At 54.3% G+C, this 27,645-nt stretch overlaps 3 protein-coding genes across 3 annotated transcripts; 2 read left to right on the forward strand and 1 right to left on the reverse strand.

Annotated features, from left to right (window-relative positions):
- Positions 1-42: 42 nt before the first annotated feature.
- SPACA6 (sperm acrosome associated 6) lies at positions 43-11,645 on the reverse strand. The gene is made up of 12 exons (XM_064166110.1): positions 11,514-11,645; positions 10,291-10,372; positions 8,262-8,453; positions 7,291-7,488; positions 4,980-5,054; positions 4,617-4,685; positions 4,375-4,398; positions 4,211-4,288; positions 3,872-3,975; positions 2,714-2,867; positions 2,334-2,490; positions 43-1,917 (listed from the first exon to the last, which is right to left on the reverse strand). Exons 4-12 carry the CDS (start codon positions 7,295-7,297, stop codon positions 1,818-1,820), a joined length of 768 nt encoding a protein of 255 aa, XP_064022180.1. The 5' UTR covers positions 7,298-7,488; positions 8,262-8,453; positions 10,291-10,372; positions 11,514-11,645; the 3' UTR covers positions 43-1,817.
- Positions 8,968-11,555, forward strand: BHLHA9 (basic helix-loop-helix family member a9). Its single transcript, XM_064166115.1, has one exon. The coding sequence runs from the start codon at positions 8,971-8,973 to the stop codon at positions 9,712-9,714; it is 744 nt and encodes a 247-aa protein (XP_064022185.1). The 5' UTR covers positions 8,968-8,970; the 3' UTR covers positions 9,715-11,555.
- Positions 11,646-12,868: 1,223 nt separating the features above from the next.
- On the forward strand, positions 12,869-27,420 carry TRARG1 (trafficking regulator of GLUT4 (SLC2A4) 1). The gene is made up of 3 exons (XM_064166118.1): positions 12,869-13,305; positions 21,087-21,219; positions 21,801-27,420. The coding sequence occupies exons 1-3, from the start codon at positions 12,916-12,918 to the stop codon at positions 21,806-21,808; spliced, it is 531 nt and encodes a 176-aa protein (XP_064022188.1). The 5' UTR covers positions 12,869-12,915; the 3' UTR covers positions 21,809-27,420.
- Positions 27,421-27,645: the final 225 nt, after the last annotated feature.

A 27,645-nucleotide genomic window follows, 5' to 3' on the forward strand; every position in this document is an offset into this window, starting at 1 on the left:
AGCTTCCTGAGCTGCAAAGAGCATAACCCTCATGCCAGCAAGAGCCCTTGGAACGGTCTCCTGTGAGTGCTTAGCTCCTTGGATGGAATTCCCCCTAGGAACAGCATAGTTGGGAGCTCTGGAGAGCGCAGCTCAGTAAACAAACACTTGCATGCCAGTCGCCAATCAGTGTGAGAGCAAACACCGGGCAAGTCCCTGCCTCCCACCATCTGAGCCCAGAGCTGGGTGCTGCCAGGTCAACTGGTTCTTGTTTCATGTGTTTTTGGCAAGCCCAGCCCGGCTCTTGCTGGGGAAGTCAGAGCAGCCCTGAGACTTCCAGAGAGACTGCCTGTTGTGGGACAGCCTTTGGAGCAGCTGGTGTCTGCTGTGCTGCACGGCATCAGCCAGAGGGTTGTGGTGGAGATGATCTCCACCCGGACAAGTCTTTACTTCCCGGTGGGCCACAGCCCTGATCTGCAAGGATGCAGCTGAATGGATATGCTGAAAGGCAATGGCTAAAGGGCTTCTGTCATCCAGCTGTGGTCTCAGGGGCACTGGCTTTGGGACACTGGGATGCAGGCTGGGTGACAGCTGAGGAAAGCAGGTGTCTGCCCAGGAAAGGAGCAGAACTAGGTGAAGGGAGCACAGGGACAGAGAACTGAGCACTTAAAAAAGGGAATGGAGGGGCCTGAGAGTGCATGGAGGGGAACTGAGGGAGCACAGAGGAACTGGAAGGGATCTGGTAGTGGAATCCAGAGAGAGGGCAGATGTGATCTCAGTGTTGATGGAGGGCACTTGGGGTGGAAAAGAGGGATGTGAGTGTGCCCCGAGGGCAGAAATCAGCACTAAGCAGACACTGAAAGGAACAGAGGAGGTTCAAGGGCAGAAACAGAGAACCTGTGCTAAGCAGCTGATGGATTCTGTGCTGGAGCTCCAGCAAGGCTCTCTGAGCTGCTGCTGTGCATCTTAAAGGTCTTCTCCACCCAAAACAGTTCTATGTTGTGCTGAGCCCCTCCAGCACCCACCATGGCCTGGAGGAGAGACAAAGAAAGAGCTTGAGAGGTCTGAGAGGAAGGGGGAGCCCATGGCCAGTGGCTGCATCTTTCTGTCACCCTTCTTTGCCACTTGCACATGCTCCTGTCACCAGCATTCTGGATGGGAAAAGCTTCATCCCCTTCCCTTTGCTTCAGAAGCCATGCACCTGAGGGAAAGCTGCGAGTGAAAGGAGGGAGATTTCCATCCCAGTGTGCTCCTAAGGAGAAATTATTGCTGCTCCTTGGGTGAGAAGCATGAGCTGCAGCCTTCAGGATGGGCACATGGTGGCTCTGCTGAGGTAACAGGGAAGGTCCCTGGCATCAGGCTCGGCCTCAATGGGATGGGGAAGCACGGGCTGGGACTTCAGCCCAGGCATTGCAGCTGATAAGAGTGGTGTAAAAAAGTAAATACCTGATAAAATACTTTAGACAAATAATCAGAGCAGACAGCAGCTTGGCATCTGAGTGGCCATGCCATGCAAAAGTGGCTTTGCTACAGCAGTTACCAAGAGAAGCTCTCCTATGAGTATCAGCCTGACCTTCCCCTTAGTGCCAGCTGTTGAAATGCAGGCTCAGGCATCTCAGAAATACCTCTTGGACTTCTTATGCTCTGCACAGTGCCCAGTTTGCTCTCTTCAAGCCCACTGATAGCTGTTTGCAAGCCCAAGCTCCCCCTGATCCCTGCCTCCAGCATAATCCAGATGTGCAGAACTCTCTGTCTGTCTTCAAGCTCCTTCCCACTTGCATGTGCCACTCCCAGTGGAAATTCCAGTCCTCAGGGAAGGGCCCACATGTCAAGCTCCTCTAGGGTTCATCCAGGCACTTGGAACACTCTGAAGGATCATGTTGTCCAGGTCTGTGGGTGTCCCTGTGACTTCGGAGGCTCCAGCATTGCCAGATCGCCCTGGGGAAGCAGAAGGATAAATGAAGATGGGGAAGAAGGAGGACACTCTGTGTAAGGTGGGGACCATGGAGCATCTGTGGGGTCCAAGGGGCAACTGGGGAGTCCTGGGAACATCTGCTGGGTCTAAGTTGTCTGAGGGGGAATTGGGGGCAAATAGGGCAACTGACTATAACTAGGGGTCCTGGGGAAAACAGGGAAACGTGGAAGGGTCACAGAGAGTCTAGGGGAAGCAAGGCGACCTCGAGTGATCCTGGGTGCAGCAGACCCTTGGTCTAGGATGGGTCAGAGGATAATGGGAGTGCCAGCAGCCTATTTGTAGGGGCTGGAGGTGTGTTGGGAGGCCCAGGCTGGTCTGCAGGGAGCCCCAGAGGCATGAAGACTTTGAGGGGAAGGTTTATCAGGTCAGGAATACTCACGCCAGCAACAGCAGCAGCAGGAGCACGACGGAGCCAAATGCCAGCCCCAGCCTCAGCAATGCCATGTGGTGCCTGGGGGTCCTGTGGTGGGGCCAGTGCAGCACAGATCTGAACCGAGCCTGCAGTTTCTTCTCTTCCTCCACACCTCTCTCTGACACTGTGGGGACAGTTACCTCAGGTCATCCAGGCCTGAGGTCCCTGCTTCATCCCACATGCTCCACTGCCCCCAAAGCAACCAGGTATCAGGGAATTTCTGCTCCACCCCACCTGCCCACCATGGACCCAGGTGTCCTGGCACCCCCATTCATCCTCCTTCTGCCTGGTCCCTTTCCACCTGAGACTGCTCTCTGTCCCCAGGGCATCCAGGTGTCTGGGCTCACCATTGATGTAGAAGTACTTGCGGACCAAGGGTTCAGAGAACCCCCCCAGGCAGCAGGCAACGGTTCCTGGGGCAGGTTCCTCAATGGTCAGGCTGAGAGGTCCCATCACACTCCCCTGTAGCTCCTCAAACAGTGCCAGGTCCTGTGTGCGCAGCTGGGGCAGGGGAGAGCACATCAGCAGCAGGTCCACCAGGTCTCTGACACCCTGTACATGTGCATGCAGAGGTAGCTATGCCCTGCACACGCTCATCATGTCCCCTGCCTGCTTCTTGTGCCCTTTGCTCATGCATGTGCACACACCTGGTGTCCCACGTCTGCTCCTGGTGTGCACACAGAGGACACACCAGCAGAGCACACCCAGAAGTCACTTCATAGAATCAGAGCAGTTTGGGCTGGAAACACCTTTAAAGGTCACCCAATCCAAACTCACTGCAGCCAGAAGGGACTTCTGCAACTAGAGCAGGTTGCTCAGAGCCTTGTCCAACATGAACTGGAATGGTTCCAGATCTGGGGCATCTCCTACCTCTCTGGTCAGCCTGTGCCAGGGTCTCATTACCTTCATGATGAAAATCTTCTTCCTTCTCTCCAGTCTAAATCTCCCTCTTTAAGCACCAAACCATCACTCCTTGTCCTGTCACAACAGGCCCTGCTGAAAAGTCCATCTCCATCTTTCTTATTTGGCCCCTTCACAGTTCTTTCACATATGCACACGAGTGCCTTGCCTCCTGCTTTGAAACCAGAGCAGGATGGATTCAGATTGGACATTAGCTCAAGAAGTTCTTCGCTATGAGGGTGGTGAGACCCTGAAGCAGGCTGCCCAAAGAAGTTGTGGACACCTCATCCCTGGAAGTACTTAAGAAGAGGCTGGATGAGGCTTTGGGCAACTTGGGCTAGTGGGAGGTGTCCCTGCCATGGGGGTTGGAACTGGATGATCTCTCAGGTCCCTTCCAGCTCAAGCCATTCCCTGACTCCTGCTTCCCGTGGGTGAGCAGTGGCACCACGCTCACACGCACACAGCACAGGTAGCTACTGCCTAAGCAACGCCTGTAACTGCTGAGAGTCCTCACACCAAGCACACCACCGTGTGCCTGCAGGCCTTGCTGCCCATGCTCACACCTCCCAGCAGTGCCAGTGCCCAGCCCTGCCCCTGCCACTCACATCCCTGGCAAACATCCACGTAACGGCCGGGTCTGCAGGGATGGCAAAGGGCACATCGCAGAGCAGCGTGATGGCTTCATCCTCCTGCACCCACCTGTCCTGCACTGGGAGCACAGACAGGCCTGTGAGCTCACAGCTGCCCCCGCACCTGCTCCTCTGTGCCCACCGTGGGCACGAGCCCCACACATCTTGGCACGCTCTCGTGCCCTCACGCAGGGCCCAGCACACATGTCCGTGTGACAAACTGAAGGCTGTCCCCCGAGTCTTGGGGGCACCCAGCTCCAGGGTGGAGCTTTGCCCAGCCCAGCCTGGCTGCTTGGGTCTTCCAGAGCTCCATACCTGGGCAGTCCAGGGGGAAGGGGCAGTCCTCGAAGCGGCAGGTAGCGCACTTGAAGACGCGGGCGGCTGCTTGGTACCCTGGGAAGGAGAGACTTGGTGGTCCCAGGGGCACAGGAGGAGTAGTAGGGGACAGGGGGTGGCAGGACATGGGGACGGGCACTCACCACAGGGTGGGATGCAGGCTGGAGCTGGTGGGGAGGAAGCAGCATTAGACTGGAGATCATTTGGGATCCATGTATCTGTGATGAGCTGTCGAGGCTTAGCCCTTGTCCAGCCCAAATGAGGTCCCTGGGGGTTTCACCAGGATGGGGATGCCCAGGGTGGGGAACTCAAGGAGGAGTGGGGGTCCCAGAGATTTCACAGGGAGGGAGTTTTAGGTGGGTCCAACTGGCCACTGGCCTCATACCTTCTGCCAGCTTGCTCAGCAGCTCCTTGATTTGGCTGACAACTTCCTGCAGGGCTGCTTCAAGGGACTCTGTGTTGTCCCAGATGTCCAGGTGAGATAATGTGCCCTCCCCTCAAGCTCCATAAGCCCTCCCCAGACCCCCTGTACAACTCCCCTAGACCCCTAATACCCATCCTGCAGCCTCATACATCCCCAAATACTCCCTCCACATCCCCAGAAGCTGAAAACCTTGAAGAAGCCCCTAACGTCCCTGTACAGCTCCCAGACCTCCACATATGCTATATTTCACCACACCCCTGGCTCAAGATCTCATCCCCCATGCCCTGTCCCTGTCCCCTCACATGTCACATGTCCCCTGCTTACTCAAGCCCTTCTTCTCCTCCAGAAACTGCAGGGCAGCTGCGATGATCTCCTCAAGAGTCTTATGCTGCTCTGACCCTGAGACCAATACAGAAACAATGAGACCAGCAAAAGGTTGGGGTGGGAAGTTCAGAGATGGGAGGGTCTGGTAAGGGCTGAGGGTTTTCAGGGGTTCCTGGAGTCTTGATAAGGGTTTAGAGATACTGCTAAGGATCAGGGGTTTCTGGGGATTCCTGACATTCTAGAGCCAGGGAGTTCCAAGAGCATCCCTGTTGAGAGCTGGGTGACTCTCAGGGTCCCAGGTGGGGTTGGGCTTCTCAGAGGTCCTTGGCATCTGTGGAGACCTTGGCACAGCTGGGGAAGTCCCTAGGGTGCTGATGGGAGATGGGTGCCTGGGGTTCCTGTTTAGTAAAGGGGTCCCAAACTTCCTAGGGTCTTGGCCAGTGTCAGTATGAAGACTTTAGTTGAAGTGGGGAACCCCAGAAGGCTCTGAGATGCTGTTCAGGATAGAGATCTCCATTGGGATGGAAGTCTCTGGTGAGATAGAGGTCCCAGTCAGGAATAGGGCTCCATGGGCTGGGTGCTTCTTAGGTTGGGTATCCCTGGTGTCCCATGACGCACCCACAGTGACAGAGGCAAGTGGCACAGCAGCCTGAGCAATGGCCCCAAGGCATTCTTGATGCTGGGCTTGGTTGGCAGAAGCCCCAGTAATGCCATGGCAGAGGTCTGCCCACGGAACAGCAGGGCTGAAGCAGAACAGGCAGGGCTGCACCCCAGGGAGCCAGGATGCCAGGACCACCCACTGCCACAAGCCAGGTGGCCCTGCCTCGATGCCTGGGTTGCCAGGGAGCCAGAGAACCATCACCAGCATCAGGAGCAACCACCACCTGCCCATGGCCCCAGAGCACAGCACCAAGATGCCTGTGTCCCCAGGCAACAGCAGGGTTGCTAGGCAGAGCCTGGGCACTTGGTTCCTGAGGGCACAGTGGGGTTCCTAGGCAGGTCCCAGACACTTGGGTCTCCAGGGGGCAGGGAGGCTCCTAGGCAGGTGCCAGACACTTGGGTCTCCAGGGAACAGGGGGCTCCTAGGCAGGTCCAAAACACCTGGATCTCCTCTTGAAAGGAGTGGGAGTATCCATACACGTGGGTGCCCCTGGGTTGTATGGGCTGGAGAAGGGGTTCCCAGTCCCTCATCTTGGTCTCCTCAAATCCTCTCCAGTCCCTGCCAGTCACATTAGTTCGTGTCCCAAATGCCCACTGGATGTCTAATTCCTCACTTTCACTCCCTAGGAGGGAGTCCTTCTGCCTCAACTGGCCAAGGGGATGCTGCAGCCCAACACAGACATCAGACAGGTCCTGCCTGGGCATCGCTCATCTCAGCAGTTGGCAATGACAGCTTGGACACCTCTTAGTCTTTGTCTCTAGCCAAGAGGGAGGTGCTGGAACATCCCAGGAGGCATTCGTGGGCTGGTGACTTGGAGCAGAGTGCAACAGAGTGGGACTCCCCACTTCCTTGTGACCCTCACTGGGGCCACGGGGTGCTGGAGCATCATCTCGGGGCTGCAGTGGACCCAGTCTCTGGCTGGGCAGGGTGGCAGTGTTAGGGGTGAAGACACCCAAGAACACACCTTTGAAAGCTGTGGGACCTTTGAAATCTGTGACAATGCTGCCAAGGATGGGCAGGTGCTCAGTAGTGCCCCAGTTCAGTGTGACACATGTTGGAGAGGTGAGGAGCCCCTGAGGGTCAGACCTCTTTGTGGGGGCTGGGGAGGTGGGGAGGGTTGTGCTGTGAGTGGCCTGATTTATGCGTGGTGACAGATAATTACAGCTCCTTCATCAGCTGTCAGGCAGAAGAGCCCAGTAGAGCCCTGCAACACTTCTCTGGCTCCACAGCTCAGCCCATAAATCTCTCCAGTGAACGGTGATAAATCAGTGGGGCTGAGGGAGCAGCGCCTGGGTGGGGGCATTCCTCCTGGCCTCCCACCCTGTAATGGGCACCTAGGTAGGAAGTGTACAGGACAAGGTGGGGAAGGCCCAGCAGGATGCACTAATTACAGACAGCAGGTGACATCTGATGCCACTTGATTTACAGTCTGGGCTTGCCTGCTTCCGAGAGCTGGGGCTGCATCCCTGTCCAGAGCTGAGAAGCTGGGAACCCCCAGCAGTGCTCTCCAGCCAGCAGCAAGGTCACTGTGGGCAGGATGGGGCAGCCTTGGGGCTGCTGCCTGCCCTGTGTTCCATTTCTGACCAGCATCTCCCCAGCAGGGTCTAGCCCCTCGTCCATCTTAGCCACCTCTGTACCACACCTACTCACCTCCCATATCAGAGAAAACGTCTCTGTAGCAGGGATCTGTCTTGCTGAGCTGGAGTTTGGGCAGTCATGTCTCTTGGAGGGCCTAGCATGCACATCCTGCATCTCTCTGGCCCTTTGAAGAGTTCCTTGCTCACTGGGTCAGTGGTCAGGGGTAGAATCCGTTCCTGGGCAGAGCAAGACTGGGCAGCCAGAAGGCTTCTGGGGAGAACAAGAGGGGACAGAGTGAGCACAGGTGAGTGCTCAAAAATATTTGTGAGCTTCACTTCCCTTTGAAGTCCTGCTGCCTGGTCCTCCCCCCCTGCCTGAGGCCCCAGCTCCTGATTTATTGGGTTCCCAGAGCAGAGGCACCTAAATTAGCTCTGACTTCAAAGAGCCAAGAGAGGAGAAGGGCAACAGACAAAGAGCCCCCTGCTAATTGTGCCTATTGATTGAACACGAGCTGGGACAATCAGATAGGAAGGGATGGATCAAGGTGGGGGCAGGTTCTCCTGGGACTCTGCTTTTGCACCAGTCACCCCAACAATTTGTCAGACCCGCTCCTGAGCCATTATTCAAGACATCACTGTTCACGCAGGGAGGCATTTAGCAACTGCTCGTTAATGAAGTGATGGACAAACACACGTGCTGGTCCTGCACGGCTCGGAGCACAGCAGCTTGGTCCCCCACTGTGGCCTCTGGACCCACCACGCCTGGCAAGACCCTTGATACCACCGGCTTGAGGATGCAAGGAACAAGAAGCTGCTTTCAGCATCTTCCCCAGCAGCACCAGCCCAGACAGCTGTGCCCCCAGGGCTCCCCGCTGCTGGGAAGGAACAGGAAGGCTCTGCAGGCAGGTAGCACTTTAGCTCTTTTATCACCTGCCCCAATCCCCCCCTGCCGCATTCTTGCTTCCTATTCCGCAGGGCAGAGGCGTGCCAAGCCCCATACATTCCTCTGCTGTCTCCTGGGGCTGCTACTGCCGAGGCACTCACCTTAGCTCCATGCCCAGGGATGCTCCCAGCTCTCTGGGGTGCAGCTGTGTGGAACGCCCTAAGATACTGTCTTGAAGGCAGCTCAGTGCTCTAGCCCCGTTCCTGGATTCATTTTGTCCTCTTCTGTAGCCAGGCAGAAGACTTGCTGCTCTCCTCAGTAACCTCCCCACTCCTTGCCCCAGCTTCCCCTAGCTGGGAAATGACAGAAATGTTGTAGCAACAGTGAGCATGGGGCAGCAGAGCCCAAGCCTCCATGACAGAGCAGCGATGCCTCTTGGCACCATACGAAACCCTGGCCCAGGCTGAGCCACCAGCAGAAGAGAGGGCAGAGCAGCATGGGGAACTCCTGCAGTGACTAAACTCTTAGCAGAGTCTCAAGTGACCACTGCCAACGTGTACCTAGTAGAGAGGCTTCCCCACTGAAGACTGTGAGCATCCCACCACAAGCACAGGGCACCCCAGCACCTCACGTTGCAGCCCAACACCATGCCCAGGAGCATCGCTGTGGGCAGAGCCCAGGCTGGACTCACCTGGTGCCTCTCTGCAAGGCAACATATCTGCAGGCAGGTGAGGAGAGTGGGGAGGGAGCCACGTGATGAGCCAGGGTAGGTTTTTATGGGCAGCTGCGTGTCCCTGGAGGAGTGTCTCCCACACCTCGCAGGAGGCAGGACCACAGCAGCACCTCTCCCGCTTCCCCTCACCAGCTGCCATGGGAAAAGGAACCACACAAGGGCCCAACAGCTCAGAAGAGGAGCTGGAAGCAGGGGTTGCACCCCAGATATGCTATGAGCAATATGGGCAGGGTTTGTGGATCCCCCAGGGCAGGGAGACAGTCACCTGCCTGGGGGATGCAGAAGGGACGAAGGTGAGGAAGAGGAGCAGGCCGGTGCGCTCCAAGGCCAGGAGGATGGCAGCCAACGTCAGAGAGCGCAAGAGGATCCTGGACTACAACCAAGCCTTCAACGCCCTGCGCCTGGCCCTCAAACATGACCTCGGTGGCAAACGGCTTTCTAAAATCGCTACCCTCCGGAGAGCCATCAACAGGATCACAGCTTTGTCCCTGTCCCTGCACGGCTGCTGGCCCTGTGCCCACTCCGAGTGCCGCGGCCGGGCTGGGGTCCCTGCGCAGGAGCTGGGGGTGAAGGCGAACAACCCTCAGCTGCCCTGGGAGCCGGGTCCTTCAGGCGCTGCCAGCCTGCAGCGCTGCCCCCCGTCCCCTCTCTACGCCGGCTTTCCTCCGGAGGGGCAGCTCCATCGCTACGAGAGCCCGGAGGAGGATGGTTCCGTGCCCAGCCCTGCCTATTGCTCCAGCGGGACCCAGCACCCCGGGCTCCGAGGCCCCTGCCAGCAGACATATACGGGCAGCCTGCAAGACCCCCTGGCTGGGGCAGTCCTCTGGCAGCTGGGCTATCGCCAGAGCTGGGGCCACCAGCAGTGCCTGCCCATCCACTGACCTGCAGGGCTGGGAGGGCCGCACAGTGCCGGGAAGGTAACGCGTCCGTGAGACAAACGGTGGGAGCGGGAAGGGACCTCGGTGTGAGAGAGAGGCGCTGCGGGACGCTGAGCTCAGCTGCAGCGCTGGCAGGAGCCAGGAGCCCCCATCGTGCCAAACAGGACTCCTGTGCTGCCTGGCTGCAGGCTTCCACTCTGCAGGAAAACTGGGGAGGATGGAAAGTCTCCTGGAAGGGCCAGCTCTGTGTGTCTGGCTGCAAGGTCTCGCCACCGCCGGCTGCCACTGCTATTTATTCTCTTGCTTGCGCTGTGAGAAAACACGAGTTAAAAACCCTGCCAGCAGGGCACTGGCTGTTAATATGCGCGGGGTGGACAGATGGGCCTTGGGGATCACACTAAAGCTCCTGGCTGGCTTGGTCACTCCGGCTCCTGCCGCTGCAGAAGGGGAGCATAAGCAGGGCAAGGTTGGTGCCCTGGGACTGTGGGTGCTAAGCTCATTGGTGCGGACGTTTGTGCCCGGCAGATTTGCCAGGCCAGGCTGGAAGGGCAGGCAGATGTCAGCTTCTCTAAAACCCACCTGCCCGTTCGTGGGTTCCTCCTGCTGGCAGCAGAGTGCGTCTGGTGGGACAGGCAGACGGTGTGCTCCTGGCTGGTCCCAGCTGTGGGGAGGAAGTGGGGAGATTTCATTAAAGGCTCCTTTGGCTCCTGTTCCTGATGGCTTAAGAGAGCCCAGGCCAGCTGGGAGAGTTCCCTGGGCTCAGCAAACTGGAATTGTTACAGGAATTAGGGGTTTACAGCCGCATGCACCACAGGCAGCAGATTTGGGGACAGGGTAAATCACACTTGGTGTGATTCCCACAGTGCTCAGCTCCAGCAGAGCTCCTCCAGTCCTTCAATGAGTCAAGCCACCGAGGAATGCCAAAACAAGCAGCAGGTGGACTGGGCTAAGGCTAAAGTGACTCAAGAAGACCTGGATTGGTAGCATAAGGATGAATTACTTTGAATGTGGTGGACTCATGCTGGAAAAGGGCATATTACAACAGGATATTAGCAGAAAATTCCTTACAGTGAGGGTGGGCAGATGCTGGAACAGGTTGCCCAGGGAAGTTGTGGATGTCCCCCTCCCTGGAAGTGTTCAAGGCCAGGGTGGACAAGGCCTTGAGCAATTGAGTCTAGTGAAAGCTGTCCCTGCTCACAGCAGGTTCAAACTAGATGATCTTTAAATCCCTTTCAACCTAAACCATTCTAAGATTCTATGACTCTCAGGCCTGTACTCCCAGCTGTGCCCCAGCACTGGCTGTCAGCACACCACAGGCAGGCTTTTTCCCTGCCGGTAGGGAACATGCTGGAACAACCATTAACGCCCTCTGCTCTAGTGTGCCAGCCCCTCCCCAGGCTCTCCTCCTCCCTCAGTCCCCAAGTGGGAAAAGGAAGCTGGGCAAAGAGCAGAGGAAACCTGTCAGCAGCCAGGAGAGAGAGCTCTTGGCTCAGCAAAGGAGCCTCTTTGAAGTGCTGATGGTGTGAGGCATCTTGGCTTTCATCTCCAGCAGATGTTCCCCCGGCCGGGAGAAGGCCTGCAGCAATGTCCGTGGAAGGAATCCTGCTTCTTCCAACAGCATCCCTGCTCTGAGTGGCTCTCCCTGCTCTGCCTCTCGCTGGAGCAGCGTGTGCCCCTACTCTGTCCCATCACCACCCATCCCAAGGGGAAAGCCCAGCAAAACCAGCATTCAAAGAAGGTTTAAGTGAAATCCAGCCCTAACCCAGACACAAACCACCCAAATTTACATCTCTAGGTTTTACCCTCAGCTTTGATGGTCAGTCAGAGCAAGACAGATGGAAGCAGATGGCCAGAGAAGCAGGAGCAGGGGGTGATGCATAATCCAATGCAACCCTCCAAAGCAGGGTCATCCCACTGCTCACGGGTCCCAGTTCTGTCTGGACACTGCAGAACCAGAGAAGTCCCAGTGAGGCAGGTTGGCACAGGAGTGGGGGAGCAACCTAGCAGGCTCTGGAGAGGGCTGGGCAGCAGGACCCAGCTGGCAGCAGGCTCTCTCAGACACTTCTCAGAGAGGCAGAAGGAGCTGGGTGTGCCCCATAGATGGCACTCACTGCCAGGGAAATCCCTGACAAATATAGAATTGAAGCATAATAGAGAATGGGTGGGAAACATCCATCTTTGCCAGGCATGCAGGCTCTAGGGGTTTTCTTGCCTTCTCTCCTGCCCTTCTCAGCACCCTCCTCAGAAGGCTGCTCTTTGGGACATAACCCACCCCACCCACCCACATTTTATCCTTTGCAGGTCACTGTTCCCAGCTGCTGTCTCGCCAGAGTCACCCATGCATATCTTGGCACAGTGTGTCCAGGGCCTCCTCCCACCCTGTGTCTACGGAGGACGCTTTTGCAGAGCGTCTGGAACCAGGGATACCACCGGGGAACCTCCCACTGCTCAGACACCATCACTCCCCGGGCAGCTCCAGCCTCTTCCCGCAGTGATGAAGGCTTTTTGGAGCTGGCCTGTGTCACGTATCTCCCTCCTTCTCTGGGGACACGCTTTCAACCAGGAGGGACACACAGACGGCGGGGCTGTGTGTGCCAGCAGCACCCAGTTGCCGTCAGGAGGGAGCCAGGGACAGCACGGCTGTGTGTGCCAGCAGCACCCAGTTGCCGTCAGGAGGGACCCAGGGACAGCACGGCTGTATGTGCCAGCAGCCAGTTGCCGTCAGGAGGGACCCAGGGACAGCACGGCTCTGTGTGCCAGCCCCGAGCTGCCCGCGGCACGTCCCCGCAGCTCTGGAGCGGGGGGCAGCAGCCGCGCCCCGTTGACACCGACCGAGCCCGTTGGGGCTAGGCTCTCACGTACCGCTGCAGGGGAGCGGAGCCTGTAGGAGTACTCGGGAAGAACGAGGGGGCCGGTGGGGCAGAGCTGGGCTGTAGGCGACAAGGGACATCCCGGCTTCCCCACCGCTCCTCCCTCCCGCATCCCCGAGGGGCACCGGGTCGGGCGGAGACTTGAGCATAGCGCGGGAGAGGGGGGCGGACTACGTGGAGACGGGGACATCCCGGGGGCGGATCCGCGGCCCCGATCCTGCCCCGGGGGCCGAACCGGGCTGGCCCCTCCTCCAGCACGGCCTCCCGCGGGGCGGCGGGCCCCGAGCGCAGAGCGGCGGCGGCGGGGCCAGCTCGGTGCCCGCTCCGCCGGGCCATGGCGAGCAGCGGCTCCGCGCCCGGGGGCCCGGGCCCGGGCTCGGGCACGGCGTTACCCACCCGTTTCCAGGAGACCGAGAAGCTACTGTCGGCGACCGAGGGCCGGGAGGAGAAGGGCCTCCGCGGTTCCAAATCCTTCACGGCCGCTTTGCCCGGCGAGACGGAGCGCAACGGGCACGGTCTCGCCTACAAGTCGGTGTCGGTCGGGCATCTGGAAGTGGCCCCACTCTCTCCATCCCGGCTTAGCCTGGGCAGAGCCTCCTCCACGGCCACCAGCACGGTGGCACCGGATCAGGGCCGCCCCCGGGACTACCTGGTGCTCGCCATCTTCTCCTGCTTCTGCCCCGTCTGGCCCATCAACATCGTGGCCCTTGTCTTCTCCATCATGGTGAGTGCGGGACCCGCCCGCTTCATCGCCGCCGCCTTCGACGGCCGCCCTGGAGCTGTCCGCGGTGCTGCACCGGCGGGGACCGGGGGCGGTGGCGAGAACTGGGGTGGGGACCGGGCACTAGGGCGGGAGGAGCCCGCCCAGCCCAGGCGGGAGCGCAGGGACCTCAGCCCGGCTGTGCCGCTGCTCGGCTCCGCAGGACGCTTCTGTCGGAGTCCGGGCAAGAGAGGAGGGCGACAGGGAGCTGGGACCGGGAACAACTGACAGGGGTTGGTGGGATGGAGACGGGCGAGCCGGGATTTAGGGGTGGGATCAGGGGCACCCAGGGCAGGGCTCCGGAAAGCCCAGTGGCTCCGGGATGCCGACGGTCCGGAGCCAGTCTCCGAGCTTCCCCGGGAAGGAGCTGCGAGGCGAGGCAAGAACAAGAGCTCTTCCTCCGCCCCTCCCAGCAGCCCTGCAGCACTAGGGAGACCCTGGCTGCAGCCTGGTTTCTGTTCTCGACTGCTTCAAAGGGAGCCCCTGCAAACCGAACACCTGCAGCTCGGTTACCCTGGAGAAGCAATTTTCTCCATTAAACATCCTCCCTAGCTCACAAACACCCCAACATCAGCCGACAGCCTCCCACCCAGCTCAGGTACAGGTGGCTGGAGCAGCACAGCCTGGCAAGTATGGCCACCTCTTTATCCACCAGGACACTCCACTGCTGTACAAGCCCATGGGGCATCTTTTCTTCCCTGGATTTGCAACACATCTTTTCTTATTATTGAAAATCAGCTCAGTTACCAGGTTACCACACAGAAATACACCAAGGGACACCAGCAGCCAGCGCTTCCCCCAAAACCACCAACAACTCGAAGGCAGATGCTGGCACTTGCCACAAAAAGCCCTCTGGAGAGACCAATTTCCATTTTGAGGAGGAATCATCATTTCTGCCAGTGCCAGCTGCCATCTGCATAGTACAGTTGTGTGGCAGAGCCTGTTTAGGCAGCATACAGGGAAGCCAGCCAGCCTTGTTTGGCTTTGCACTGCAACGGGAGGGAAAGCAGCTGGGTATTGCATATCCATGGTAATAAACAAGGGCTCTCACGGGGATTTTCCAACCACATTAGCCTTCATGCAAAATAGATTCTCACACTCTCTCTTGCAGGCTTTAGAGCCTCCAGTGTGGTGGGGATGTGCCTTGGGCCACATAAACCCCATGGAGTAGAAGAGTAAACAGTGAAAACAGAGCAGGACTCAGCTAATGCTGCTAGGCAGCAAGGTACCAGAGTGGATCTGCTGCGTTAAACCCAAAGGCAGGCAGGACTAACAAGGCTGTTTGACTGCCCTCTGTTTCCAAGGCCCTTGACAGCATTGAAGAGAGCCCACCCAGAGCTGGGCAAAAGGATGCCCAACCCCAGCCTTCAGAGGCCACCAAGGCAGAAGACATGCTGGGATGAGCTTGTTCTCCAGGGCCAGGTTTCTAGCACACACAGCACGTTAGTAGCCAGTGTGTATTCTCCAGCCCCTTCACAGTCATCTTTGCTCTCTCTGTCCCATTAGACACTCAATTTATTGCTGCCCTTTCTAGTCATGGCCATGCCTGTCTCATCACCACCTGCCAGCCACAGACCCCCAGACAGCACCAGAGGAGCAGGACAAGGAGCAAGGAAATATTTGTCTGCGTCCTCTTGCCAGCAGGAACAGTTCTTGAAGCATCAGCTAGTGTTTCACCTGCTTATACCAAGGAGGAATTTAGTTCCCACTGGCCCCCAAGGCTCCCACAGGCTTAGGTCTCCCCACAGAATAAAACCCAGGAGTGCCTGATCATGCACAAATCTGAGCAGGAATCAGGCTGTCGTGATTCCTGGTGTCTGGGGATGGGGGGCAGGGAAGGGCCCTTTCCACAATGTGCTGACAATCCTTTAGCTCTGCAATTCTCTTTTTCTTCTCTAAGTCAATGCATTTTGCACATGAAAGCTTTTTTTTTTTTTTTTCCTGGGTAATAAGCAGCAACCAGAGAGGAAAGCAAATTAATGTGTTTGGGTTTAGTGTATCATAAATCATTTTTCAAAAGCTGCTCTCAGAACCCAGCAGGGCCTATGGGCAGATAGAGAAAAAAATCTGCTCTAGCCCCCAGCCTGTTCCTGATAGTGCTGGTCTCATGGAAATGAGTTACCTGGAGGCTACTCCACTGCCTCTTGCATAGATTTTCTTTACCAAGTGAGGACCTGGCTGCACCGAAGGGTTCAGGTCTCTCCCTGAGCTGGAGAGTGATGAACAAAAGGGCAGCAGAGCCCCGTAGGGCCCATTTCAGAAGAGTGCAGGGCAGAGCCAGGTGCCACACAGGCTGTATTACTGTTATCAAGTCCCTTCCCTTCCTAACAAAGTGCAGTCACATCAGGGGAAGAAGCACAGACACCACTCACCAGCACACGAAACAAACAAAACGAAGTGAAAAAGAAAGGCAAATGCAGGCAGAACCAACATGTAGTAATGCTAAGGCAGTTCTGCACAGCACTCAGTGTCCAAAATAAGTACTGTCATTCCTAAAAGACATGGGAGAAGTCAAACTCTCCTTCCTCATTTCACATGGTACAGGCATCTGTCTCAGCCTGATGGAGAGTTATATCTCTCTTAGAATTCTTCAACTGAACCCAAGTGTGGAGGATTAGTGACTCTGAGTAGCAGGTGGAAGGCAGCAGAGTGTATCCAAAGCCAATTCATAAATTGGGAAAGACTGTGAGGAAGAGGAGGTGAGAATTCACCTTCTCCATCCCTAGGACTAGCACAGGAAAGTAACTGCCTTCATTTGCAGCAGGGCAACTCTGGGGTAAAACACCTGGCCAGTAACGGGAACAGATAACAGTTTAAAACAGGTAGGAGCTCTTTGACTCACCTGGCCTCACGAGTGCCATGGCAGCTCCCACCCTTCCAGCCCCACTTCTAGGGTCCTTCTGATTTTCTGATACTCCTCTGTCCCACGGAGTCCCTTGGCACAGTGACAGTGACTCACTCCCCCATAGCCCTCGAGCCTTTCTGAGACGTTCTGCCTCGGCGAGTCTCGATTAATAAACAAGATGTTAATGTTTTTATGTGGAAAGCAAAACACAGGATTAGTGATACTAGAGAGCTGCAATCAAACAGTTCCACACCAATGAATAATATATGTACAGTAACAAATGCCCATGCCAATGCTGATGTATTCTTCATAATTGTTTGGGAGAAATGAGCAATAAACACTTCCAGAAGCTCTACTGATAAGTACATTGAGTTTGTTAGCCTATGTATTTTCTCTAGAAGACAGCTCAAGCCTTCCTGGCCATCTAACCCACACCCTGCAAACCAAAACCAAAACCAAAATATTACACTTGCTAGGAAAAGCAGAGCCTAAAATAAAGATCTCAAATGGTGGAAGGTGGCAGTGAACAGAGCAGGGATCCTGTCGATCTCTGGGCTACTGCACCCTCCCCATCTCTTGCCCCCAGCCCATGAGGCTTCATCCTGTCACCTCCTGTTCTGTGATGAAAATAGGTTCTTGGCTGCATCCCACTGATTTTAGGTAGGGCCTGTCAGACATGCTGTCAAGCCCAGAAGGAACAAGGTCTTGAGCTCTCTTGGTGTCAGTGGTGGTGAGAATGTTCTACGAGGTGGCATGTGAGCAGAGCAGGATGTTTGCAGAGATGTGGTGGAAGCAGCCGTCTGGTTGAGACTCTGATGTGCTATTTATGACTCCATTCTATGATTTATGTGGTGACACAAACCAGGATGAGTCCATGGAAACCTTCAAAGCTGCATTTTTACCTCCCTGAGCACTAGGGAGCAGCTGCCAGCACACAGCCTGGGCCAGGGACATTTTGGTCACAGTGCTGCCCAGAAGGCAGAGGTATTAAAGCAGGATGAATGGGAAATGGGGCAGTAGCACCAAGTATTTGCTTATTAGAGTTCTCAGTGATGTTTTGTGGTGGGTGCTGGAGCTCTGTGAGGCCTCTTGACTCCTCAGTTTCTATTTTATTTCTTTCAATCACTTAGCAGAGGACCCTTCACAGTGCAGTGGTTATTTCTGAGGCATGTGTTTTGGAAGGGAAGGGATTGCTTCCATACACTTCCACCTTTACCTCTTTGTAACTGGCATATCTGTGGTTTTAACTCAGGGTTTCCCTAGTTTTAGCAGCCACCCTGCAAAGGGAGGAGCTCATATGTGGGATGAGGCTGTGGGGAGCTGCTGGTCTCACAGCCTGCCCCACACAGGATGTCAGAAGTTGGAAGGGACCCAAAAGAGATCATTAGGTCTAACCCCCCTGCCAGAGCAGGACCATACAATCTGGCTCAGGTCACAGTGGAACATATCCAAACAGGCCTTGAAAGTCTCCAGAGAAGGAAATTCCACAACCTCTCTGGGGAGCCTGTGCCAGTGCTCTGTGACCCTTACAGTAAAGAAGTTCCCCCTTGTGTTGAAGTGGAACTTTGTGCTGCAGCTTCCATCCATTGCTCCTTGTCCTATCACATCTGCCACATCTCCTTCTGAGAGCTGGCTGGGCTGAGGCAGCTTGTCTGGAGATGGATGGGGCAGGGGAAGGAGCCTTTAACCCACATAAAACTGTTACATTCTTAAAAGCATCTCTAAGGAAAGAGTGACTGCTTCAAAGTGACAGGGCAAGAGGAAATGGACTCAGGCTGTGCAAAAGGAGGTTTAGGTTGGACATTAGGAACAGTTTCTTCCCCAAAAGGGTTGTCAAGCCCTGGAACAGGCTACCCAAGGCAATGGTAGCGTCTCCATCCCTGGGGACATTTAAAAGCCATATACATATGGCTCTGAGGAATGTAGTTTAGTGGTGACTTCGCAGTGCTGGTTTGATGGTTGGACTTGAAGATCTTAAAGGTCTTTTCCAACCAAATCGATTCCATGATTCTAAGGCAGCTACAGTATCTACAAACCCCTGTCCTCATGGAGGTCAAGGGGAATTTTGCCCAACTCCTCCACTGGATCAGGGTCCCAGGCCCATGTGCCAGCCTTGCTTCTCTTTCCCCTCACCCCAACTATTCTCAACCAGGTGAAAATATTACCAATGGACCTTAAAACCCCTTACCCAATTTCTCTCCCTCCAAACTCCTTCCCAATGGGTTTTGTGGGAGGCAGAAGGGCACTGCAAGTATCCAGGAAGGCTTTTTGGTCCCAAGAGCCATGCTGGTCACAGACAGTCTGCCTCTTCCCAGGCAGGGAGCTCCTCTTGTGCTGATGGAGGGGGCTCCATCCAGCCTCTCCAGCAGTGAGTGCTGACACACCATGAGTAATTTCACCATAATAACCTCACCGGGGTACTGCAGCTGCCCTTCTGCTAAGTGCTAGGTCTTCCCTCAGCCAAGTGCAGGAAGCCCAGCACACTGGCTCCAGCAGGCTGAGAAGCACTTTGGGCTCTTCTCTCCACAGTAATGCTTCTCCTTCCCCAGGAATTCTTACTTTCAGTATTTTTCACTTGGGAACCAAGTGATTGCCAATTACCAGAGTGAGAAACAAGATCATTCCTTATTCAATCACTTAGCCTGAAAGTTTGTGATGCATCATCTGTGTCTTGTACTTCTGCTGGGGAGCTGTGTTTGGTCTTCAGGTTGCTGTGCATGATTGGCATAGGTGGAGAAGGTGGAGACTTCTCCTGCCTGGTGGGTCAGATGCACTGCTGAGCACAGGCTCATAGGATGTCAGGGATTGAAAGAGACCCAAAGAAATCATCAAGCCCAACCCCTTTGGCCAGAGCAGGACCATGCAATCTAGCTCAGGTCACAGCAGAACACATCCAGACAGGCCTTGAAAGTCTCCAGAGGAGGAGACTTCAGACTCTCTGAGGAGCCTGTTACAGTGCTCTGTGACCCTTACAGTAAAGAAGCTTCCCCTTGTGTTGAAGTGGAACCTCCTGTGCTGCAGCTTACATCCACTGCTCCTTGTCCTGTCACCCGGAGCAAGTGAGCAGAGCCTGCCCCCCCTTCCAGGCCCTCAGATATTTATAGACATTTATTAACTCCCCTCTCAATCTTCTCTTCTCCAGACTAAACAGCCCCAGGTCCCTCAGCCTCTCCTCACAAGGCAGTGCTCCAGTAGTCCCCTAATAATCCTTTCAGCCTTCCACTGGACCCTCTCCAGCAGATCCCTGTCCCACAGGGCAGCAAGAGAGCTGGCTCTGAAGCTCAGAGGATTCAGGCCACAGAATCACCCTCACCACCCCATCAGGCACCAGGCAAGGTCTTGGTCAGCCCATGTTCATCCAAACCTATGTCCTTCCCCTTTGAGTGGGAGCTCAAATCCTGCTCAAACCATGCAGTCCCTTGCTGCTGAGGACCTAGCAGCACTGGTGGGTACACCATGGGGAAGAGCCAGAGATGGTTTAGGTGGGACATGAGGAAGAATTTCTTCCCCAAAATGATTGACAAGCCCTGGAAGAGGCTGCCCTGGGAAGTGGTGGAGCCACCATCCCTGGAGGGCTTGAAAAGCCATGTCCCCCACGATGCTGGGAGACATGGTTTAGTGATGACCCAGCAGTGCTGGGTTAAAGATCTGAGAGGTCTCTTTCAACTGAAACAGTTCTGTGATTCTATCATTCTGCTAAGCTTCACTAACTCCCCTGGGGATTCCCCCAGGGTCTGAATCTCTGCCAAGTCAATCTGTGCCCAGCCCTGACCATGCAGTGACAAGCAAAGTTTCAGAGGGAACCTCCAATTTGTGTTCTCCACCCTGGGCTGCCACTTGTTCCCAAAGACAAGCACTGCTGCAATCTATCCCACTGAGAGCCTCATGTTAAGACCACCAACATCAGTGCCAGGCGAGTCCTGTTCTACCTCCAACTCTTGGGGCTCTCTCTTCATCCCTTAGCGAGTGCACGCACAATAATTTCCAGGCACCTACTTGTGCTGCCCCCCACCCTCTTCCTCAGCCTTGCCACAGCCAGGAGCCCTTTCTTCTGCTTACAGAGCAGGGGAAAGCTCTCACTGAGCTGCCTGAAGCAATCAATAGAGCAGCAGGGGAAATAAGAACGAAACTCAAAGCAAATGAGAGAAGCTCTATGGACTATCCCTCCCCTGCCTACAGCACACACAGAAGCAGGAATCCACCGTGGGAGGACTGCATTTTAAGGCAGAGATGGTGAGCACAACCCATATACACTGATGCAGAAAACCAGGGTAATGCAGAGGCACCAAAACCCATCCCATCACCAGCTGAAAGCCAGCAGCTACTGCCCGCTTTGCCAAAGCCTGTTCCCCTCACACACCACTCCAACAGCCTTGAGAGGCCACAGGAGGCTCTGGACATGTCACTGTTTGGGGGTTGTTTCAGTTGGTCAGTGATAGTTTACTTACAATATACATCACTTCTCCATATGTGATGTGGGTAGGGCCCTTTTCCTCTGCTTAGCCTGCAGAGGATGGTACCTTGGGAGATGTAGTCCCCCAGCACAGTCCTTATAGAAGTGAGCTGCTCTGGGCAACAAAGTCAAGAATTTCAGTGGCTTCCATGCAGAAGTCCAAAAGGATCTGCTGCTGGCTAGGGTATTTCTTATTTACTCCAACAAAAGACAGACTTGAGCTAGTCCAGCTAACCCAGAGCAAGCAGAACAGCATCCCAGGCGGGCTGCTCCAGGCACATAGGTTTAGCAGGACCGCAAAGCCATGGGCTCGTGGAGGGGATGTGTGTGCCATCCTGAGAGACCCTGGGCTGGCAGATCCAGCAGCTCATGTGCTGGGGACTACAGCCAGGGAGTCAGCCCCATGCCAGGGCTGTTCTCAAGAGCCTCTTTCTGTGTTTCCCCCAGTCAAGGAACAGTGGGCAGCAAGGAGACGTAGACGGAGCCCGGCGACTGGGCCGCATGGCCAGGCTGCTCAGCATCGTCTCCATTGTCCTGGGCACCATCATCATTGTGCTCTACATTTCGATCAGCGTCACAGGTAACATCTCCTCCTCTTTCCTCCAGACTAGCTAGGGCAGGAACCTCCTGTAGCTCCTGTCTCCAGCCCAGTTTACAGGAAACACCTACCCACCATCCCCCATCACCACCCTTGGGCAGGCGGCGCTCCATTCCCACCCCAGCCGCAGTGGTAGGGCACTAAGTATTTCTGTAGCCCAGGCTGGTGGGACCATCACAAGCTGCAGACATGCATGCAAAACACCTTGAAGAATAAGCTCCTTGCAGAAACAACACACCTTCATCGAATCACCAGACTAGAAAGCCCTTCCTATAAGGACTGCTGACCATACAAGGTCCCCCGGTGAAAAATCTTGCCCTGACACAGGTTGTGGTGGGTTTAGGAGAGTGTAGGGCAGGGGGAAAATAGAAAGCTTTCAAGCATGTAAATCAACTGAGCCAGAAATGTAATCCCAGTGTTTGGTGACCCCCCCCCAAACACAAACCCACCTGCCAAAACCAGCATGAGGAGAGCCTCAGGAACAAGCAGAGCTCAAACCAAGAGCAGAAGGGACATATCTGTGCCCACGGGAAGCTGCCCTAAGACTCTCTCTCTGCTTACAGGGTCCTAGAAGCCGTTTTAGCATGCGAATACCTCGAAGAGGAGGAAGACAACTTTCCTTTTGGGGTTTTTACTTTCAGCCTTGCAACAAAAAGTGGTCACAGTGTAGGTGGGCAGCCTTAGACAGCCTGCTCTGGAGCGCCGTGGGAAGGAACGCATGCTTCTACTTCACCGCCTCTTGGAAATGAGCTTGTGCAAGTGATGGGATGAAAAACCAACATCGCAGGAAGGAACGGGAGTGGGAATGAGCATCAGACGCCGAGCGGAGAGGAGAAAGGGGAAATCCACTACCTCATTCCCCTCCAGCAAAACTCACGGAGTGGGGAGACAACTAAAGTACAAGAGGAGAGAGTTTCAAGAACGAAGCCTGTTTTAAAAGGAAAAAAGAATAATATTTAAGGCGAGAATGGGGAGACTTTGGGGAGACCTCCTAAGAATTGTGGCAGGAGTCACTGAATTGTCGGGAGGTTGTTGGTTTTTAAATCGTCAGAATCGCTGTCTCTACAATGACAACAACAAAGAAACAAACCACAAACGACAACAACAACAAAACAACAAAGCTCAAACTGCCATCAGGAGCTGAAAGTTGTTCCATGGAGGAGGAGGAGGGAGAGCAGAGCTGCAGCGGGGCCATGGCTCTGCCCCGAGCGCAAGGCAGCTGCAAAAGCTGGAGGATGTGGTGGGTGCTTTTGTATTTTTGATGAAAAACAAACAAACAAACCAACAACAACAAAAAAAGAGACGATGACCATTTGCATGCCTTTGGGAATGTTCTCCATGTCTGTTCCTACTTTTGTCACTTTAGGGCAGATGTCAGAGCTGGCAGAGCAGGATGTTGCTGCATGAGAACGCCAGGCTCCTCCTCGCCCCAGCCCCACGGTGGGGATTTTAACGGAAGGGAAAGAAACGCTCTCTCTGTGCACCCACACATTTCTCTCTCTGTGCACCCAAGGTGAGGTGAATACCTGTGGAGCTGAGAACAGAGCCTGGTTAACCTGTAGCAGCAGTACCAGGGCACGGAGAGCCTGTTCTGCTCACACCTTTGTGTCACATCGTGTCTGTCACACAAAAGCTTTGGTGTGATCCGGTCCCCACCGCTGCCAGTGCTCCTCTCCCCAACTCTTTTGGGCTTCAGCTTAGGGCTTTCCAGGAGATTTTCAGAGGCATGCAGGAGTTTAAGACGCCTGCTCCTGTCCCCCCTCCTCCCAAACTCTTCTGAAGCTCTGAAAACCTCCAGGACCCCCAGAGCCGGCTGGGCTCAGTTCCACAAGCAGTATTACTTTTTAACCTTTTCTATTTAACCTAAGAAGCAAACAGACTTTGCTCCTCCTGATCTACCTATAGTCCCCCTGCTACGTCTTCCACACCGAGCGGCTCCTCGGCCACCTCCCATGGGATTTGACCCTTCCTCACCCCCTCCAGCCTCCATCCAGCCCCGGCCCCTCTTCTTCCCCCTCCCCCTTTCCTCGCCGCGGATTGTTACTGGGGTTGGTCCTCTGCCTGGCTCCCCCAGACTATGCAAAGTTCCATTGCCTGTTGTTTTATCCAGGCTCTGTAGATGGCCCCTGGCCATATCCGCTGGCTCCGTATGAGCTGAGCCTCTCTTAGCGAAACTTTGTGGGCACCAGTCCATGGCCAAGAGCTGCACTCCCCTGCCCTTCTGTTGTCTCCAGCTGGCAACCCGGGACCTGGAAACGAGGACTGCACTGAGAAATGAGGGCTTGCAGGGCACTTCTGCTCCCTACCACCGACCTCCCAGAAAAAAACCCAAACCAACCCAAATCTTAGACCAAACGTAAGACTTCCGAGGGCTTGTCTACATGGAGAGTCTGCTGCACCACCAGGAGACACTTCACACAGTAACTGCTTGGCACTGACTTCTCTGGAGTAAATGCGGGCACATGGGGTAGGGGTGCACTGGAAATTCATGCTGTAGGCACTCTGCAGGAGCTAAGCATGGGCATCACTGGGAAAAGTCTCTTGCTGCCTGTTGATTTCTCCTCTTTAAAGTCTCTTCTTCTGATAGACATTATTTGAATCCAAGGGGTAAGAAAGGCACATCCCTTAGACATTTTTCTCTACACTAGAAGGGATCCCAGGGACTCACAGCAATAGCACATCACTACAGCACTTTCTTGGGCTCCACTCCTGTCCTCTTTGCCAGCTCTTCATTATTAACTGTTGGCTTCCCAAATGGGCCACACTTGTGACCTTTATTCTGCAATTTATTTTTCTGGTGAGCTTTAGCAAAGAGAGGCCACTGAGCACTGCTGGGTGTGAGCTCCCACCTGCAGCAGTGCCACAACATCTCTTCTTCTTGAGCTTCTCAGAAACCCTCCTTTGGAGGATTCCTTGAACCTCCCTCAGAGATTTAAACTCTTGTGGCTGATGAAATCCCACCAAATCCCCAAAACTTTTCCTTCTTTAACACTTGAATGCAAAAGCTTGCTGGGGACCACACATTATTTTTTGCTGAGGTGCATAAGAGCAGTCCTGCCTGTCCAAGCATCTTCTTGGAGCTGCTGAAATTCAGCTTATGGTAAGAGCTGAGCAAGCTCCTCGTTGGGCAGAAGGAGCTGACATTCAGGGGAAACTGCTGCAGTGAGTTATAGGTCTTGAGGGTGCCAAGTATTTATTAAGTAAGACTTTAAATGCTCTTTCTATCATTCTGTAAAGCCTTGCATGCAAAGTGCTTCACCCCACTTAGAGGATTGAATCCTGCCACCCTTGAAGGTGGATCAGTGTTATGCTGCTCTGATTGCACAGATGGCAAAGCTGCTCGCTCACTCTACAGCTCCAAAGCCAAACCCATCTACCTGTCTCTCCCTTAAGAGAACCATCTATGGACAGAGCTTTCCTTTGAACCTGATTTTTCCCAAGGGATCTCAGTAAACACACTTCAAAACAGGCTGGGATACCTGCAGGCATAGGAATGAGGCTCCTTTGTGAGGCAGCTACAATGGTCCTCACCAGGAGAAGTCCCAGGCTAGTAAAGCACAGAGCAGGAGAAGGCAGAAGCTTTTCCCCCAAACCCCACGGTGATGATTTGTGCATGCACTCAAACGTGGTTTGTGCCTCCTGTCTTAGCCTGTACCAGGGGGCTGCTGAGGCAACTGCTTCTCATCTTGCTGCTAAGTATAATAAAGAAGAAAAACTAAGACACTTAAATCCATTTAATTTTTAATCTGATTGTACCTGATTAGGTACAATTGCACTGCTCTGCACTCTGGCTGAAGCTTCTTGGTCCTTACCCTGCATTTAAATCCAGAGGAAAGCCTCTGCAGTTACTCCTGATAAAATATTTTCTCTCAACTTGGTTCTTCTGTGGTAGAGAAAGAACTTCCCCAGGGTTACCTGGAGTGCATCTCCTCTCTGCTTTCCACTAACTTCTCTGTCATTTTGCAGCCTGCTGTTTCACAAAGGCCTTGCCACTAGATCCCCTGCCACACACTTCTATCCCAGCTCAGCTGCTTACTAGGCTCTTTTAGGTACCTTAACTTGTGCTCATTCAGGATGGAAGAAGTTGCTGAACCCCCAGCCCTTGTCACACACCTCACAGCAGCTGCAACTATAAGGTGAATTGCATCAGAACTTCATTCTGAGGCCACCAGCAGGCACAGTTCCATCTTTGGTCATCATCTCTGATGATTCTTTGCTGATTTGGTGGTCACCAAAGCTCAAGCATCTTTTCTCCCCCAACCAAGCACAACTTACTCCTCTCCGTGACTTCGTTTTTAGCACACAGGAGAGCAATTCCAACAACTATGTCATGCAAAGATTTTCTTCCTATGCAGCCCCACAAACAAGCCCTAGCCCTCATTTCACAGCTCTTTGCCTCCTGCTTGCACCCTCCTCTAAACACACATCAGAATCATGTTCTCTGTGCTCATCACTGTAACAGTCACCAAGTCCCCAGGATTTGGTCAACATCTACCCCTCAGTGAAGCAGGCAACAGAGGAGAGGTGAGAGATCCAAGTGGTGGCATCGCAGCCTTACCTGACAGTGCTGAGCTAGTAGGAGGAGAGCTTGCCAAAGAGAAGGAGAAGGTGGGGAATGTCTCTAAATGCAAGCTGCAGTAGGAGTTACGCTCGACAAGTGCGAGGTCCTGGTGGGATATAAATACATGGCTGATGCTGCTCGGGAAGAGTCTCTGAGCAGAATGTGTGGCTGATGGCACCTCAATGGCACTGGTGTCCCTGGGCTTCTCTCCACGGGGTTTGGGGGAAAGCTGGGCTCTGAGCAGAGGCACAGGAGAGCCTTTGCTGGGTCCAGCAGCACTAGATTGAAGGCTTAAGTGGCACAAAATCTTTGCTACTGCCGAGTAGATGAGCAAGCTGAGTTCTGCACCAGCTTCTTGTACCTGATCTTTTGAGGTCACTTACAGCCCCTGACACTCCATGATTCTTGCAGTCTGTGACAAACGATGATCAGAAGAGGAGTGGCACAGGTCACTTGGTCACAGTAACATGCTGGCTGTGCTTGCAGAGGAGTCCAAAGGGATTTGAGCACAAAGAAAGTGACGAAAGGTTCAGCTTCCAAGCTTTTGTTTACCGGAGGCTTGCTTTTCCGGGGCGGTACTTCACCCCCGTCTTTGCCAGGTTCAAGTGCTTTCCCCTCACGTTTCTATCCCTAGAGCAATGCACGAGGTCTCACAGGCTGCTCCATCCCATCCTCTGTGCTTCCTTTGCTTTGTTTGTCTCGTTGGTCATGAGATGTCATTGCTGGGCTGTGCGAAAGGGGTTATTGAGGGCTAGGGGACTTGCTGCTCCAAGGCTCTGACCCAGGCTGCTGCGGACTCCAGCATGTCCCACTGCAGTAGTTGACCTTCCAAACAAAGACTTCTCCATGTAGACAAGGGGAGCAGAGCCTGCCTTTCCTGTAAAAACAGAGGCCCATTTCCATTTGGTCTGAGCCCAGGGAGAGGCTGCAGAATTGCATCCACTGGACAGGTCCCACCACTGATTCAGTTCTTTTCCCCTGACACTCCCAACCTTGTCCTGTTGCTTTGTCACTTGTCACAGAACCACAGCCAAGGCTTTGTGGTCAAGCTGAAAACAATTCAGATTTAAGGTCAAATTTATTTCAATCTACATCCTTTAATTTTGGCAAAGATAGTCAGGTTTGGACTGAAAACTCCCCGGCTTGGGCACAAGCCAAAGGGGTGGTGGGGGAGAGCAGTGGGAATATTTGTAAAGCATTTGCTGACACCAGTAGGTAGCAAAATTCAAATCTATAAATACCCATCCGGGATAAGAAACATCAGAAACGGGAACGTGTGCAGGATTCACACCAAGGCAGCCCTGACACCACTTGGGAGCAGGTGTCCTTGTCAGATGGTGCCCAGGATGTGATCCTTTGTGGGGAAGTGCAGGGTCTACCCCATCCTGCCACAACCTTCATCCAGGCACTGGCTCCTCTGGGTTTGAAGCCCCGTTGGAGGAGCTCTGTTTTGACACACAGCATGAACGCATTGGGAACTGCAGCTGGGAGCTTCTCTTTGCTCATCACTGTTTCTTTTTCTGCTGGATGATATGGTATAACTTATATACTTTCTTTGTATTTCTTGGCATGAGGAAAAGAAAAAAAAGAAGAAAAATTAAACTGTAACATGCATGGTCAAAGCTGAACTTGTTTCTTCTGTTTCAGACAGGGGAAAAAAAATCCAAGCTACTCCTTTTAACTATTTCTTCACACTCCAGGAGCAACCAGATCAGTATTTTGGGTGCAGTGGGTTGCAAACTGCAGGATCATTTTGGTTGGGCAAAGACCTTTTAAGGCCATCAAGCTGAAGCATCAACCTAACACCACTCTGGTGGTTAAGCCATAGCCCAGAGTGCCATGTCCAC

The sequence above is a fragment of the Pogoniulus pusillus genome, chromosome 27 (genome assembly GCF_015220805.1).
Source record: "Pogoniulus pusillus isolate bPogPus1 chromosome 27, bPogPus1.pri, whole genome shotgun sequence".
In the NCBI taxonomy this organism is placed as follows: Eukaryota; Metazoa; Chordata; class Aves; order Piciformes; family Lybiidae; genus Pogoniulus; species Pogoniulus pusillus.

Bases quoted from the DNA above. Each gene is read 5' to 3' on its own strand.
- BHLHA9 (XM_064166115.1), top strand. From the start codon at position 8,971: ATGGGAAAAGGAACCACACAAGGGCCCAACAGCTCAGAAGAGGAGCTG.
- SPACA6 (XM_064166110.1), bottom strand. The intron at 3,976-4,210 runs GTATGGAGCTCT...CTGTGCTCCCAG, and splicing joins CTTCCCCCTGGACTGCCCAG to TGCAGGACAGGTGGGTGCAG. The intron at 1,918-2,333 runs GTGAGTATTCCT...CTGCTTCCCCAG, and splicing joins CTGCTGCTGCTGTTGCTGGC to GGCGATCTGGCAATGCTGGA.
- TRARG1 (XM_064166118.1), top strand. From the start codon at position 12,916: ATGGCGAGCAGCGGCTCCGCGCCCGGGGGCCCGGGCCCGGGCTCGGGC. The intron at 13,306-21,086 runs GTGAGTGCGGGA...TGTTTCCCCCAG, and splicing joins CCCTTGTCTTCTCCATCATG to TCAAGGAACAGTGGGCAGCA.